At 49.9% G+C, this 17,187-nt stretch overlaps 1 protein-coding gene across 1 annotated transcript in view; it reads right to left on the bottom strand.

Moving 5' to 3' along the window:
• The window catches only part of KCTD10 (potassium channel tetramerization domain containing 10), a gene marked incomplete at its 5' end in the record, with an annotated part of 34,318 nt that extends 17,390 nt beyond the window's left edge, over positions 1 to 16,928 (bottom strand). Inside the window, 3 exons of the mRNA XM_082417614.1 lie at positions 1,991 to 2,160; positions 10,427 to 10,640; positions 16,740 to 16,928. Coding sequence (XP_082273740.1) covers positions 1,991 to 2,160; positions 10,427 to 10,640; positions 16,740 to 16,928 — 573 coding nt within the window. The remainder of the gene's footprint in view (positions 1 to 1,990; positions 2,161 to 10,426; positions 10,641 to 16,739) is intronic.
• Between the last annotated feature and the right edge of the window lie 259 nt (positions 16,929 to 17,187).

The raw sequence follows: 17,187 nt of genomic DNA on the forward strand, positions 1-17,187 counted from the left end.
CACTTTCCTGGAGCAGTTTGTACAGGAGAGGACAGGGCTGAGTTGCTATTCTGAAAAGGGGGGATTAAGTGAACGATCTACACACTAAATGGTGAGCCCTACCCCCACCCCAGCCCCTTCTCCTACTCAGATCTCAGAAGGCAGCCAGTCAGGCTTATACACGCCAGGCAAGGGAGTGGAGGACTCCTCTATAGACAGGGAACCACCTTTCCAAAAAAAAAAGGCTTACAGATTCTGACATTGAGAGTTCCCACTGAAAAAGCCAGCCTCAGCATCTGCCACTGAAGCCCACCGGACAACAATATATACAGTGTTTCAGAGCCTTTACTCTTGAATTTCAACAGACCAAGGACCATCAGATTATACTCGGAAAGCCTCTCAAATATGAGACTGAAACCAAAAGGGAGAGAAAAAGTAAGAGAAGGAGTCACACAATGAAGGCAGCAGAAAGAAAACTTCAAATAGTATCATCAGACAGATGAGAGCAGATATCGCATCCCATGAAACAAGATCAGCGTGCTATATAAAAAAGAGCACTCGGAGAACAAGAAAAGGCTCTAGGGAGTTAGAAATACGATAGCAGAAATGAAAAATTCAATAGAAGCGTTGAAAAGATAAAACTGAAAAAATCCTCTGAGAAAATAGAAGGATAAGGGCGACAGAAACTAGGAGGTCAGTCCCGGAGGTTTAATCTCAGACTAACAGAAACCACAAAAAGGAACCCAGAGGGCATGTCTCTAAGACAAAGATGAAACAGAGATTCCCTGATGTGTCTGAACATACCAAAAGGAGACTGAAGTTTCTGAGAATTTAGGGCTGAATTAGGGATGTGTGCTTAGAAAACCAAGCAAACAAAAGACAATGAAGCAATCACTAATTCTGGCAAACTGAAAAGTTACACGAGAAAGGAAACAATCACTGTATACTCTGTGGCTCAACTGTTAACAATATTTACATGACTCAACGTAAACTCTGAGTATGGATTTAATCAAAACTGTGATAAACTATACTGGGAGAAGGAATATGTGCATGCAAGTTTGGTAGTGGCTGGGAGTGGTGCATGAGCTAAATTTTAATTTTCTACAGAAATGCCAGTAGATAATGTGGTAAACTGAAAAATCAATAAATAGTATAAGAAATAGGTGAGTAAACAACTGCTGCAAGAATTAAAAGAGGCTACTGCAGGGGTGGGAGTGGGTGGAAGGCGTATGGTAGTGTTTTTGACATCAACCTAGCCTTACAATACTAACTTGACTTGGTAAATGCTTTACATGCATTACTTTAATAAACATACAAATGAAATAAAAAATAACAAAGTAAAAGCTACAACATTCAGTTAGATTTACAGGGAATTCACAGACTCGCAGTAGCGGCAGGGGTGGTGTGTGCAAATAACAGTTCCTCAGGCAGACTGGCATTGTGGGTACTGCCCCAGTGGAGAGCCACCCAAGAGCCTCACGTTTACAGATCCAATTCCTAGGACAACGCAAAGGGGCTCTTCTGATTCTCTGCCATGTCTTAACTTGCCTTGAAATAAATGGCTGCTGGCTACATCTAGAAGCATTCTGGTTTTGTAGGGATTTTACTGTCCCTAGACTTGACCCCAGTGGTCCTGCCCCAGCTGAGAAGTGAGGGGTGTCTGTCTGTAGAGTTTACGCTGGGCTCTCAACAGTGACTTGTGGGATGAGAATAAGTCTCCCAATGAGTCCAGAAAAAGGATCAGGTTTTACACCCCATGGCTCGGTACTGAAGGGTTACAATGCACACAGGGAGAGGACCCGACACCATGGGGGCTGAAATAAGCCAGAGAGCAGTCAGGTGGCCTCAGCATCACAGGGAAGCCTCTCGGGGGTCGCACAGGCCAGAGGGGAGCAGCTCCGGGGTCAACTCATTAACTCTCACAACAGCTCGATGAGGGAGGGGGACAATGAGAAAGGCAGATGAGTCTGGGGCTCCCCCCGCCCACACGGGGAGAAAGGGTGATACCTACTTGCAGGGCTGCCTGGCACTCTTCCACCAGGCCCTGGACCAGGTAGTACTTGGCTTCTGCCAGCAGCTCCTCGATCTCCCGGCGGCTCTCAGGCAAGGGGACCGCCCCGTCACGAAGGTAGTTGAGTATCGTACCAAAGTGCTTCCCACACCGGTCAATGAGGATCCAGCCTGCGGTGGGAGGAGGGGGGAGGAGAGCTGGGGTGTCTCTTGGCTCCCACCACCTCCGGGGAGAGGACCACAGAGAGGGTCGCGGCCCCACCTGCACAGCTACCAGCAAAGGGCTGACCAGGCCCCGCTGGCTGCAGACAAGCACACCCCGGACTCACTGGTTTGGGCTCCTTTATTTTATTTATTTATTTTTAACTCTTTGGCCACACCGAAGGAAGGATTGAACCGGTACCCCCTGCAAAGGAAGCATGGAGTCTTAACCACTGGACTGCCAGGGAAGTCCACGGCCCCTGGGTCCTGAAAGCATGTTCCTGAAGTACCTCAAAAATCCCTTTGTCAAGAATATCCCAAGAGGGCCTACCCCACACCTGGATAAAATGGGTCCAAATGAGCACATCCCATTGACAGGGGAAAGGCTTCTGATGTGAAAATATCTACTCCCTTTTTCAACAACGCTTTTTTTTCAGCCTCCCAAATAACAGAGCCATTTCTAAGGAAGCAGACGGCTCACTGCCGCAGGCTGGGACATCTGACTCCCAAGGGTGAGCCCCAGGCACTCACCAGCACCACCAAAGAAAATTCCATCCAACCCCCCCACACAAGTGTTTAGTGGCTAACGACAGCTATCTGAGATAAATGGTGACCAGCCAGACCCTGCCCTCAAGCAGTTCAGTCTAACTTGGGGAGATGGCGCTGGCATTCATGAGATACGGAAACACTTCCCAGCTGTTGACCCGAACCAGGCACAGCGCGAAATCGTGCCTTGGGGGTGGGGGCAAGGTGAGTCCTGCAGCTTCTCAGTGTCTTCTCCTGTCTCCAGTCCTGGCCCTGGCCTGCAGGGCCCGCTCGGCGGCTTCTCGAAATTCCTCCGCTGAAATGCAAGTGCTACTGGGAAGAGGAAAGAGGACTGGAGCCTGGGAAGGGGAGGAGGAGGTACCAGAAGGGGAAGCAGGGATGAAGTGAAGACCAAGGACATCTCAAGAGAAAACGTGAAGCCAGACAGACAGAGAAGTCCCGGCCTTCCTGACAAGCAGGGTCACCCCGGGAAGGGGGCCCCAAGTCTCCTGCTGCATACTGCAGGTGAGGAAACGCCAGTGCCCAGGGAAGTTAGGAGGTTCACACAGGAATCAGTCATCATTCTCTGCCCCTGCTTTCCCTCAATTTGGGAAAAGAGCCAGGTTTCCACTCTAAGACCACTATGTCTTCCCAAATCCTCCTCAGACCCCGGGCCCCGGATCAGCGGCAGAGGCCAATGGAGGCCACGAGCAGCCAAGGCACCTTCTCACGTCCGGTCACAAGTCGGCCCGCCTCCCCCGAGTCCAGCCCCGCCAAGTGTGCTCAGGTGTTCTAGTGCACTAGTTAGTGTTCTCTGCCGCCATCACCAGGAGAGTTGACAACGAGGCCATTTCCACGTTCCACTTTGCAACTACTCCTCAGTCCGCGGTTCCTGGGCCTTTGGTTAAAGGTCCCGTCTCGTCCCTCCAGAGCCTTCTGCGTGGCACTTGCACGCTGCTATGGCTTCCTGAGTACAGCGAGAAGTTAATCCCCAATCTCGGCAAACACAAAGCAAATGTGTGGCCTGGAGTCAGACCCTGGATCCAAGGAAGGACAACGAGGCTTTCCCAGGTGTGGTAAATCCTCTCACCTCGACAGTGCCCACTGGACATTATGCAACCGCTCCTTTCTCCAGCTGAGACAACAAAGTGCGGACTCAGCATCTGTTCCGCAGCTCAGATGCCTACAGGGGCCTTGAGCACACAGGATGACCAAGTGCGGGTGGGCAGGGAGGACCACAGCATAGGCCCTGCCTCTCCCCGCCCCCCACAAGGGGGCGCTTCTCACTCCAGCCAAAACTGGCCGGGCAGGAATGAGGCCCAGGGCTGAGAGAGCCCCTGAGGTTCCAGGAGAAGCCAAAAATGCAGATTTCTCTGTGAAATCTCCTGACTTCTAAAGAACAGCAAACTGATTTTTTTTTTTAAACCTGTCATTAACCCACCACAGCCAAAACAGGGCCTGCTGGCCACCAGCTTGTGACCCCTGTGTTACTGTGGATCAAGTGCTCTCCTTCCAGCGAGCCGACAAGGTATGGAAAGACCGTATTATCTTCCCAACAGTTCTTGTTGACGGAGGCTCATTCCCCTGCATTTTCCATAGATGAAAACAGAGGCTCAGAGAGAGGTTCAGGGACACTCCCAAGTCGGGGAGGCAGAACTAAACCACAAAGAACAAGCAAGGAACTCGTAGGAAAACTCTTTTCATCATACGAAATTGAGAAGACACGTTGAACCGCAGTCTTTGGGAGAAAGGGCAACAAATTCCACCCAGCTGCTCTGGGAAGAAAATGTCTTCGTCTGCCTTTGATGCGTGGACAACGCAGCCGCTCAGAAAGAACGAGGGCCCCTGAAATCAATTACCCAAGTGACAGTCCAGAGTTTCTATAAACGAACAGGCGGACCGTGACACTGGGCTCTGGCTCAAGAATGCTGTCAGGAAATGCTTGTGGTGAAGGAATCATACTTTGGACAAATAAGGGCAAAAAAAAAGAGCAGAGCCAGGCACTCTCTCCATGAGGTTTCAATTAGCATTTTGACTTCAAAATATTTTAGTTGCTTTCAAAGCAGGAATCGATCCCTTTGAAACAGTCAGCTCCAGTGCCAAGCATATAGACAAGCTAAGGGAAGCCAAGCCAGGTCGGGGCGACCTGGGATCCCCGGCCCCTTCGGCAGGGCTGGGAAGAAGAGTGAGGGGTGTAGACCCGGAGGCTCTGGGACGGGTTGAGTGAGACAGCACAGGCCTGTACTGGAAACCCAGCTCTGCACCTACTTGCTGGATGACGTCGGTGTCTCACTTAACCTCTCTGTCCGACAGTTTCCTGTTCTAAAAATGGTTCCTCCCTGGGCTGGCATAAAGGTAAGATGAGAGAATGTACAGGAAGCACAGAGCACAATGCCGGGTCTGCCAGCAGCCATCAAATTAGGTCTCTGATGGTGAGCCCTTTACATATGTCATCATCACTGGAGAACAGAGAGGAGTGGCAGCGGCATCCAGAGGCGGAATGTTCCAGCCCCCAGGAAGGGGGTCTGCGCGGTTTTTGGGGTGCCTGGGAGGAGGCTTGGCTCAGAGTCGGGGGACTGGACCGCCGGGCTTCCCCTTCCCAGCCCCGCCAGCAGACCAGGTACTTCTTCTCTCCTTCCCTCCCCCACCTCCTCCAGGGAGCTTTCACTGACCTCTCCTTCTCCATACTAAGGTATTTAGATTTTTATGGTCCCCAAACTTGCCTGTTCAGAAGTTGCCTAAGGTACTTGGGTCCTTGTTACAAATTCAGACTCTTGGAAGTAGCCTCATTCCTGAATGAGAATCTCTAGGGCAGGGTTTCTCTGCCTCAGCACTACTGACACTTTAGACCGGGTAATTCTTTGTTATGGAGAGACTCTCCAGGTCAAAAATCATCTCTGGTTGAGCACCACTGACTGAAATAGATCAAAGACCTAAATGTAAAAAATGATGTAAAAACTTCGAGGTATCAAAGTCAACAAATCAGATCGGGAGAAGATATTTACAACATAAGACCACAAAGAAATATGATCCAGAATATATACTTCTACAAAGAAAGAAAAAAAGGAAAACGGGAAAATGTGTAAAGATACTGTCCGGCAGCTAAATGATGAAATACAAATGGCCAATAAACATAAGTCACTCAATGCACTGGAAATTAGGAAATGCTAAATAAAACAACAAAGTACCGTATCATAACCATCAGATTGGCAGTAAGTAAACAATGACAGGTGCCCAGCGTTGGCAAAAATTCAGACCCCTGTGGGGAGGATAACTGACACAGCCACTGATATCTAATCAAGCCGAGGACATGATCCCTAATTCCCCTCTTGGGAATCAACTCCAGGACAGAGCTCCCGGTGGTGGGTAGGATCTTAATGCTGTGGGCCCTGGCGTGGCTGGCTGGGGCCTGGGGACTCCAGAGGTTCTTCATTCACCAAAGTAAAAATATTATTTTCTGGGTGTGCCATGATGTGGCAAAGGTTGGGAAGCAGAGCCCACACATGCACTGGGAGAGTGCTGGAGAATGATAATTTTCCCAACAGTGAATGCTGGAAACGGTCTAAATAACCATCACAGAACATGGATCCATAAACTGCATGGAACGCTCTACTTCAGGGAAATGTGTGAACTAGAGCTGTTTTTTCATGGATCAATCTCACAGGCATAATGCTCACTAAAGCAAAAGCTAAAAGGCTACGTACAAGCTATAACACGTAACACCATTTATATGATGTTTAAAAATGCACCAACTATACGGTGGTTACGGACATAAACAGTTGTAGTAACAGTAATTCGTGCAAAGCCCCACACCTGTGGTTCTCAGCCCTGGCCGCGCATTAGAATCCCACGGCGAGCTCTTCAAGTCCTAATGCCCACCACACCCTGTCCAGTAACATCTGGCTGAGGAGTGGGGGCGGGGCGGGGGGGGGGGGGACGGACGACAGGCATCAAGGTTTAGCTCTGAGGGTGATTCACTGTGCAGCAAAGACAGAAATCCACCCCAGTGACCCCACAGTCAAGCTACTTAGAGGTTATCGCTGGAAGGGAGAGAGGCAGAGAGGGTAAAGAGAAGCCCCATGGGTCCAGGTAATGTTTTAGTCCTTGTCTGAGTCGGGGCACAGGGGAGTTTGTTACATTATGCAGTTTAAACGCTTTCAACGTATTACAGAATTTTGCATAAGGCAGGAGGCCTGGAGAGCTCAGGGAAACGGGTACTGCAGTTTTCCCGCTTATTACACTGCCCCACTGGTTTTCTAGGGAACGTGTACTGATAATTAGATAAATGACTCTCTTCTCTGATCTAGTTTATAGACTTCCTCACTCCAAAAACATTAGCCAGAGACCAGACACCATTTAAGGCGGGAAAGTACTACAAGCAACAGGGATGAAGCAGGCAACTACAGGTGAGGGCCGGACAGAAGTCGTGTTACAAAAGGTGCCACATAAATCCACCCGCCAATGACGACAATGACAAGGGCTCCGGGAGAAATTCTAGCACTGCAGGAACTGAACCTTTTTGGGGAGGAGTCTGGGAAAGGCCTGATCACTGCCACCGTGTCCTCTCAGAAGAGCGACCCCTGTAGGGGGAACATGAGACTGCCACACCCTCATCCCGCAAGGCCAAGGCAGGCCACTTCTCCCCAGCGTGCTGAGACCACTTCCCCATACCCCGCCCCCTCTACACCCCAGCCCAGGCAGGACTAAAGCAATAACAGACAGCCCCCATTTACTGAGTCTCCCAAAGTGCCGGGCATTCTGTCAAGGGCTTTCTAACGTCCTCATGTAATCCCCATGACAAGCCCGAAAAGCATTACCATTTGCAACTTTGAAATGAGGAAAGAGGCTCAGAGAAAAAGTCACTCGCCCAGCATCACGTCACCAGTGAACAGCAAATGAGCCTGTATGAGCACAATGCCCAATACGTGGAAACTGCTCCATAGGGGTTAGCTGGGACAGCTACCATGTGACAGAACAGGACTCAAATCCAGCTCCACCTCCAACACCCACGCTCCTCTCTGTTGAGGAATTACGCACACGGTATACAACTCAGGCAGGCAGAAGGGCGTGGAGTGCAAGAGAGTCTGCCTCCCACCCAGGACCCCAGGTCCCCTCCCCAGAAGCAACCAGCTTCTCAGGTATCCTGTACAGATTTCTAGCAACACAATGCATACGCTGTTTGGTATCTTCAGAGCCCTTGTTCTTTAACCAGCATGCCGTCCTGCTGGCTTCACTCGCCTGGGTGAGCCGCACTTGGCATTTGGGCCTGTTTGTGGCAAACTCCACTGCTGCCGACAAGCTTCCTGCCTGAAGGCCAGGGTGAAGCTGTGAGATGCAGAAAGTCTACCGCGTTTTGTAGATCCAAGGGCATGCCTAGGCCACAGGTCAGGCTGGGCAGGGTACTCCCTAGGGACCAACAGGATTGCTCTGCCAGCACAGCGCTGGCTGGAAGACCAGACACCCAGCCTGACATCCCAGGCCCAAAAGGGCTTCATCTCTAAGCCGGTGGTTGGACCATAAGGCTGCCACACTCAGACGACCAGGCCTAGGGCTGGGCCCACATCAGACCACGCACGACAGACAGTAAGAGCCAGCAAGTCCTGGGTTCAGTAGCTTCATCGTTTCCAGCCCTGTAGCTTTTGAAAAAGCATTTCACCTCTCTGAGATGTGCATTTCTCACTTAGCAATCGGTAACCACAGCAGCCACCCCTTGAAGGGTTAAGGTGAGGCTTAAATGAGACAAAACACATAAAAGGCCATACTGTGAGCTTTTCGTGATGACCTGAAGGGGGCTGGAGTTCTGTGAAGTGAAAACAGCTGAGGTTTGGAGTGTCAAAGGCAGCACTGCTTCCCTGGAGATGCTGGGTTTTCCACGAAGCACCGAGAAAGGACATCCTCTGGCAGCTGTTTAGAAGCCTGCGCAGGCCCACTGGTTCCACTCTCGTGCGTCTCCCAGTTGGGGGACGGGAAAGCTTGTGGACTCTGTCTCCTTTGTGACACAGCATCAAGCCACCAAGGTGAGGGCTCTCAAGGAGACACGGCTTCCACTTTGCCTTTGAAGCGAGCCAGCCGCTTTTCCTGAGCCCCGCCAGAGACTGGGCAGGGCGGAAGAAAGGCCACAACAATCCTGGGGTCTCAGATAAGGTCCACTTCCTTCAGCAGCTGGGGTGCTATTGTCTTGATTTCCACAAATACTCCCGGGCAATTCTGGGTGCGGCCCAGCAGAGGGGATCCTCCTACTCATAAAAACCCTGGCGTTTTCTGGGTGGGGCACGGAGGCAGCTCTGGGGCTCTGACCTCATTCACCTGCTGCTGGGCCAGAAACCCGAGTTTGTGGGGAACTCAGGGAAGTGGGACTGCAGGTCCTGCAGCAGCCTGGCTTCTCCAGAACACAGAGGGAGACGCCCCCACTAGCAGACAGTCCAGGGTGCGGTCCTCTTAGGATAGGAGAACACGCTGTGCACACCAGGCCCAGGGCCCCCATTCCCACCCCGCGTCAAAACTCACCACTCTCCCAGGAACTACCATCTCGAGAAAAGCAGGGGCGTCAGCACAGAGGCCAGCCTCGGAAACAGGTAAGGTAGGGTCAAGCCAAGCCGTGATCTGGCCTGGTCTCAAGCAAGCTCAGGCCAAGGAATGAAGGATGGGGCCATCTTTAAACCTCATGTGACCTGCCCCATAAACCCAGCCAGGGAAGGATGCTCCCTCTTGCAGGGGTCTGAGTGTTCAAGGTGGGTGGGAAGTAGTTACGGGAAGCAGGACCATCTTAAACAATCCTTTGTCCTTCATTAACATGACTTTCCACAAAAAGAAAAAAAAAACACGCACTGGGGACTTCCCTGGTGGTCCAGTGGGTAAGACTCCACGCTCCCAATTGCCACGCTCCCAATTCCAGGGGTTCGATCCCTGGTCAGGGAACTAGATACCGCATGCATGCCGCAACTAAGAAGCTCGCATGCCGCAACTAAGAAGTCTGCATGCCACAACTAAGTTCCCATGCCGCAACTAAAAACAAACAAACAAAAACAAAAAACCCACGCATTGAATATACATATATTGAATGCTTACTATGGGCCAGCAGCCCCCCCGGGGTGGGTGTCATTGTGCCCATTTACCAGATGGAGAAATGAGACAACAACAGGCTAAACAACTTGATTAGGGTCACCAGACAAGAAAATGGGGAGCTGAGACTCCAAAATCCAGGTTTGTGAGTCTTTTATCAGGACCCCATCCTAGGAGGACAACGGTCCAGAGAAAACACTCCCACCTCTGTCACACTTGAGTTTCACTCTGACATCACAGAATCATGACCGAGAGAATGGGAAGAGAGCCAACCAGGGCAGCCAGTCCAGCATCCACTGTACAGAGCTGATGCCTGGGGTGGGGAAGTGACTTTCTCAAAGTCACACTGCAAATCAACAGTTAAGTCGAGATTATGACCCCCCATCCCGCTGACTCCTACTCATCTTCAGCTCTCAGCTTAGGTGTCACCTCCTCAGGGAAGCCCTCCTTGACCACCTCCCCTTCCCCCCCACCCCCGATTAGATCCAGTCTCCCTGTTACTCACTCTCAAGGCTCCCTGCACGCCCAGTAACACTGAGCACAACAGGAAACCTGGGCCTGTGGACGCTGCCTGTTTCACGTTGGTTTTCTGAACTGGAAGGAAGCCCTCGACCACAAGCACGTCCCAGGCCCCGGAGGCTGGGCTTACCTTCACTGTCCGTGAGCACCTCCATGCGCCCGCTGAACATGGCCTTCAGCATGGTGTCCTGCTTGGTCAGCGTCTGCATGGTGGTGTAGTACAGGGCTCCACCCACGTTCAGCTTCACGTACTTGGAGCTGGGGCTTGTGCCCTTGAACGAAGTGGTGCGGGTCGCAGCCGCTGGCACCGCTGAGCTCACCACACTTTCTCCTGACATCTCTTCCTGCCAGGGGACAGACACAGGGTCACTAGGGTCACAGCACCAGGCCTGATTTACTTTTTTCAGCCAGGGTGCTGCAGCTGGCCTCCAGATGTGTTCTGCTTAGTCCAAGCGTATACTGCATTGAAAACAAAGTTTGCTCCCAGCGTTGACAACTTGGGAGAATTCACAGGAAAATCTGGATTTCTGGCTTCTCTTAACATCAGAGGCCAACTAGGCCAGCAGGGGAACCAGTGGTGGGAGCTGGGGCGTCGGCTGCCCCATGGGGAGAAGCATGCACTCCCCAACCTGCCCCAAACTCCACGCAGACAGCCTCACACACTGGCTTCACTGCTGACCCTGCAAGTACCAGTTTGCCACTAAGTCCTGCATTACAAGGACTTCCTTTGTGCCCACTACCCGTATAAATGAACACCCTGGCTGTATCCTAAAGCGGCCCAAAGCACTGCCAAGGTCTCGTTTCCTTACTGTCACGCACCACGGAACAGCTAAAAGTGCCACTTTGCAGTTGAATTACCCAGGAAACAAGCTTTCAGGAAATTGAGTGGGGTCTCAACTACCATTCCCTTACAGGGAAAAAGTGTTTCTAAGGACTCAACAAAAGACATAAAAACTCTTGGAAGCAAGTTATTGCAAAATGGAGACTTCCTGTACTAGTGCTACCCCAACCAGCAAGATCCGCTGAGTCTCCCTGAAGAGCACTGCCAGCGACCATGTACATCCCGGTCAGAGAAATGGATGCAGCGTCTGATCTAAGCAGACGCAGGAAAGGAGACTGGTACCTGGCATGTGTGTATTCAAAGAAAACTTTTTTTTCCAAATTTTTTTTTTAATTGAAGTGTAGTTGATTTACAATGTTGTGCCCATCTCTGCTATACAGCAAAGTGGCTCAGTTATACACACATATTTTTAATATTCTTTTCCATTATGGTTTATCATAGGATACTGAATATAGCTGCCCGTGCTATACAGTAGGACCTTGTTGTTTATCCATCCTATGTATAATAGTTTACATCTGCTAATCCCAAACTCCCAGTAGAAAACTTTTCTTGAATAGGGAACATTCTATAGCTGGAGATTCCGAGAGTGGCTGAGTCTTTACTGGATCTGGAGCACAGCACCGAGAAGGCAGCCCCTGCTGGCCAGGAGCTGGCCCGGCACTCACGCCGAGGCCTCGGGGTTCCCACAGAATGTGAATGACTTCACAGCACATCACCAGCAGACAAGGCAACTCGGCGGCTGACGCATCAAGACACAAGCGAGCCCGCTCTGTAATTATGTCTGAACACAGACAAAAACAAGGACATTGTCCCCCAAAAAATGACCAATAAGAGTCATGGCTGCTTCTTTAACAATTAGAGCCCCATTCCATCTTTCCTGCCTTCAAGTGAGGAATTACTAAGACCCAATCCCAGAATTAGCCCTGTTTCCCGGCAGCATTCAACACAGAGCAAAGCCCCACTTCCCTGAGTCCTTCCCACAATCACCCACCAGAAGCCCGAGTCCTCTTTCTGAGACTCTCCACAGTTCTCCCTCAATGCACCAAGGAAACAAACCCAACTATGACTACAGACATACTCTTGGTGGTTTCAGCTGGAGGGCACTAACAACACAAAACCTTTAAAACTATACCCTGGACTGAAAAAAGACTGTTTTTTTTTTTTTTATTCTTTATGCTTTTCTTTTTCAGACCTCCCACAATAAACACGTATTACATTTATAGCTGGTAAAACACAAACGTTATTTTTTTTAGAATTTATTTATTTTTAATTAATTAATTTATTTATTTATTTTTTGGCTGTGTTGGGTCTTCGTTGCTGCGCACAGGCTTTCTCTAGTTGAGGTGAGCGGGGGCTTCTCTTCCTTGCGGTGCACAGGCTTCTCATTGCAGTGGCTTCTCTTGTTGAGAACACAGGCTCTAGGCACGCAGGCTTCATTAGTTGTGGCACACGGGCTCTAGAGCGCAGGCTCAGTAGTTGTGGCGCATGGGCTTAGTTGCTCCGTGGCATGTGAGATCTTCCTGGACCAGCGCTCGAACCCAAGTCCCCTGCACTGGCAGACGGATTCTTAACCACTGCGCCAACAGGAAAGTCCCCACAAGTGTTATTTTTTAAATGGGCTAAGGGACTAACGGGTGGCAACCTGCCATCCACCAGTGACAGGAGAGGCAATGGCCAACTTGCTTGACCTCCATCCCCTCAAAAGAGTGGCCTGGAAATCACCCACTGGGGAACCCACTGTTGTCAGGGCACTGCAGAATGACATGGACGAAGAATGGCCTTCTGGGGGCTTCCCTGGTGGCGCAGTGGTTAAGAATCTGCCTGCCAATGCAGGGGACACGGGTTCGAGCCCTGGTCTGGGAAGATCCCACATGCCACGGAGCAACTGGGCCTGTGAGCCACAATTACTGAGCCTGCGCATCTGGAGCCTGTTCTCCGCAACAAGAGAAGCCGCAATAGTGAGAGGTCCGCGCACCGTGATGAAGAGAGGCCCCCGCTTGCCGCAACTGGAGAAAGCCCTCGCACAGAAACGAAGACCCAACACAGCCATAAATAAATAAATAAATAAGAGATCTTCTTTTAAAAATAAATAAATAAATAAATAAATAAATATGTTTTGGGGAAATGGTATAGCATTTTGTAAGGCACTTACCGTGAAACAAAGTCATAAAGAATAATTCTATGTGCTGTACTTTTTTTGCTCTCCAATACCTTTTTAAAGATAATTTGCATACACTAAAGTGTATTTTAAGTGTAGAGTTTGATGAGTTTGGGTCAACTTATGCATCTATGTAGCCCCTACTCAAATCAAGATAGAGAACATGTCCATCACTCCAGAAAGCCCCTCCCTGCCCTTTCCCACTCCTCCCTTCCAGGAGATACCACTGTTTTAATTTCTATCACCACATACTACCATTTAAATCCAAACAATGCTGGAAGACAGTTATCAGTATTTCCATTTTGTGGATCTGGATACCTCAGCCCACAATCAGTCACTTCCCCAAGTGCACTGGTGACGGAGGTGTCTTGATGAGGAAGCGAGTGAAGGATGTGGGCAAGTCCTGCCTGGTCCCAAGCCCATGGTTTTATCAATGGTCATGCCTGGTATATACAGAGCTATGACACAGAAATTGAGAAAGGGGGCCCCACCCCCCATTCTTCAGAAAGTACAAAAAAGCTCTGAAAGAAAGACAGGAGGTCATGTGTGGCTGAGGGCTTGGGTTTGGAAGTCACACCTGAGTTTAGGCCCCAAGCCCTGCCACTTACCAGCTGTCTGAGTCTAGTCCCGTCTAGCGAGTGGGGACAGCGGCCACACCTCCCAGGGCTGCGGTGAGCGATGCCCCAGAGAGCACTCAGCCCAGCCCCTGCCTCAGAGCAACGCAAAGCACTCAAACTACGATGATCTGGGAATGCGTTCCAAGTCTCAAATTATCTTCTCTTTGAAGTCCATTTCCAGGTCTACTGACATTCGACCGAATCACTAAGAGATAAAGGCAGAAACCATGTTGATCTAGCTTGAGACTTCCAAATAGACAGAGAAAGCACTGAACTTTTCCAGAGCCCACCCTTCCAAAGGTCAGTCACTTCAATACTAGGAGAGGCCCTTGGAAAAAAGATTCTGGCTGTGTTCATCCCTAAGCCTGAGTCACAGGGAGCGGAGGCCACAAAGCAGTAGACAATGAGCCTCTCACAGCAAACCTCTCTTCCGAGGCCTCCCCAGCCATCCCTGCTGGGATCCTGCCTTTGTTTCATCCTTAATGAGGTTGGGGAGGTGAGGCAGGAGAGAGCTCGACTGGTTACAAGAAACAGAGGTAATTAACACTTGCAGTATTGGTTACTGATTCTACTCAATCAGAAGTTTATTCTAGTTAGATCAATAAGTCCAGGCTTCTCTTTCCCACCTCCCCTGAGCATACTATTGCTGATTCTAAACAGTGGCTCTCCACTTAAAAAAAATCCTGATGCCTGGGCCCTACTCAGGGAAATTCTGATGCAATTGGTCTGGGGGTGTGGCTAGGCAATAGCACTTTAGAATTCCAACTCCCTAGGTGATTCCAATGTGCAGCCAAGATTTCAACGCGCTGTTCTAAAAGTTCTGTGTCACCCCACTTCAATCAACCTATATTTAACTTCCTGGTCTTGGAGAAGCTCCCCAACCTCTGGCTCTATGAGCCCTATGAATTCCTGACCACACAGAAAAACAAACCGAATCAGAAACAAAAGCAGGCTCCTGCTTCACAGCTTCAGGCCACACACAGACAAGAAGCAACTGTACGCATGTTTAAAAAATAAAAATCAGCCTAAGGGGTAAAACCTTTGACTCGAAAGGAGACCCAGGCAAGTACAACAGGAAAAAAGGCACCAAATCCCTCACCCTTTGAAGTTTCCTCTACTTCTCTCAGTAGAACTGTCTCGTGTGTGTGTGTGTGTGTGTGTGTGTGTGTGTGTGTGTGTGTGTGTGTGTGTGTGTGTTGGAGATGTGTGTGGAAGGTCTGAACAAGAGTTCAGCAAACCTAAACTGCAGTTCTATGTGACGTTCAGACAAATGGTTGCACCGAGTCTCAGCTTCCTAACTTGTAAAATGAAGTTAAAGCTATAATCTTCAGAATAACCCTCAAGGAATAAACGTTTAAGCATTTAGCGTAGTTTCCCTTTTGCTCAAGTTGTCCTTGAGGCCAGAGCTTCCCAGCCTTGGCTGCACTGAAATCACCTGGGTGCACTTAAAAAGTGCTGATGCCTTGGCTTCACCCAGAACAATTAATCAAATTGGGGAAGGGCACGGCAACTCAGAAACTAGTGTTTAAAAAGCTCTTCAGGTGATTTTAATGTGCAGCCACAAAGCTCAGGTGTTCCTTTAACTAGCTAAGAGTCACTGCCTTGAGGCTAATTATAAAACTCCCCCTACCCCCCAAATCAGGGCACTTCTACAACTCAGAGGTCTGCTGTTCCATTTCAACAAAACTAGATTCAACCAGTGGACTTCCCTGGTGGCGCAGTGGTTAAGAATCCGCCTGCCAATGCTAAGGGAAATGGGTTTGAGCCCTGGTCCGAGAAGATCCCACATGCCGTGGAGCAACTAAGCCCGTGTGCCACAACTACTGAGCCTGTGTGCCACAACTACTGAAGCCCGCGCGCCTAGAGACCACGCACCACAACGAAGAGTAGCCCCTGCTCGCCGCAACTAGATAAAGCCCGCGCGCAGCAATGAAGACCCAATGCAGCCAAAAATAAATAATAAATTTATGAAAAAAATAAAAAATAAAAATAAATTCAACCAACCACATAACTGCAGCATTATTCTGCATCCAAAACTTACAGGAGAGCCACTGCTATTTCCAAGAGTTTTGTCTAATTACTTTCTCTTCCTGTGTTGAGCACACAAACCATTGGCCTATTTCTTTCAGCAGGCTAGTGAGGAAAACGTTATCATCACTCCATTTTTAAGGGGAGAAAAGTAAGTACCAGAACTATTAGGATCCTCTGACTCCCACTCTCATGCACCTCTCATTACAGAGCCCAAATCAAGAAATCATCACTCTCATCCCCTGCAGGGCTTGCTAAATAAAACAGATTGCGGGTCCCCACCCCCAGACCGACTCAGTAGTCTGGTAGGTCTAGAAAACTTGGCTATTTCTAACAAGTTCCCAGGTGATGCTGCTGGTCTGGAGACCACAGTTTGAGAACCACTGCTTTAATGACTTCTCTCTCTCAAGTGGAACTTACTTTGCACAAAATGGAGCTGTTCAAAGTCAGATACAGGCTGAATCATTTTTTTCTTCAACATTGGCCTTGGGACCGGTGTTCCCTAAAGACTGCACTTGCCAGGTTAAAGACTTGAGGCAAACAAGTAAAAAGAGGATCTGGGCTGAACTTTGGTCATTCCCACCCAGGGAAAAAGGGCTATTCAAGAACAGACCCTTGAAGGATTCCAAGCACAGAGAAACTTCCCACAGCTAGAAGATAAGAGTGTGAGACGTCCCCAGCTCCTTAGGTGTGGCCACCCCAGGTCTCGACGCAAGTGACTAGATAGGTACCCAGGCGCCAATTAAGACGCTGGATTCCGTGGCGAAGGTACCCTGACCTCAGGACCCTGGCATCATACCTCCGCGGAGTTCCCAGCACCGAGCGCACGCCCGCCGGCGGGCTCCCTGGGTTTCTTTCCTCCGCTCCACTGGCCCGTGTGTTCAGACGCACTTGGAAGCCTCGTCCCCACTTCACCGAAACCCAGCGACTCTAGCACAACTTCCAAAAACCCCGAACACTCCGCTCCAAGGAATCCCACTTCGCCCTCTCATAAACTACCCATTCTCCTTCACAACCCTGCCCAAATCCTCGTTTTCCACTCCAGATGTCCATCTTCAGTGACATCTCTTTGTTCTCTTTACAATCACCAATCCTCATTTCCGACCAGCGCTCAAGTCTCAGAAACTGCCCCCCCTACTCATCCATGCACATATCTACTCCCCAAGCCCAAATGCCCTTTCCCGGATCCCCCAACAGCCAGGGACAGCACTCCCCTACACGCACACGCGCACACACGCACACACACA

The sequence above is a fragment of the Balaenoptera physalus genome, assembly GCF_965194825.1.
Source record: "Balaenoptera physalus genome assembly, chromosome: 12".
In the NCBI taxonomy this organism is placed as follows: domain Eukaryota; kingdom Metazoa; phylum Chordata; class Mammalia; order Artiodactyla; family Balaenopteridae; genus Balaenoptera; species Balaenoptera physalus.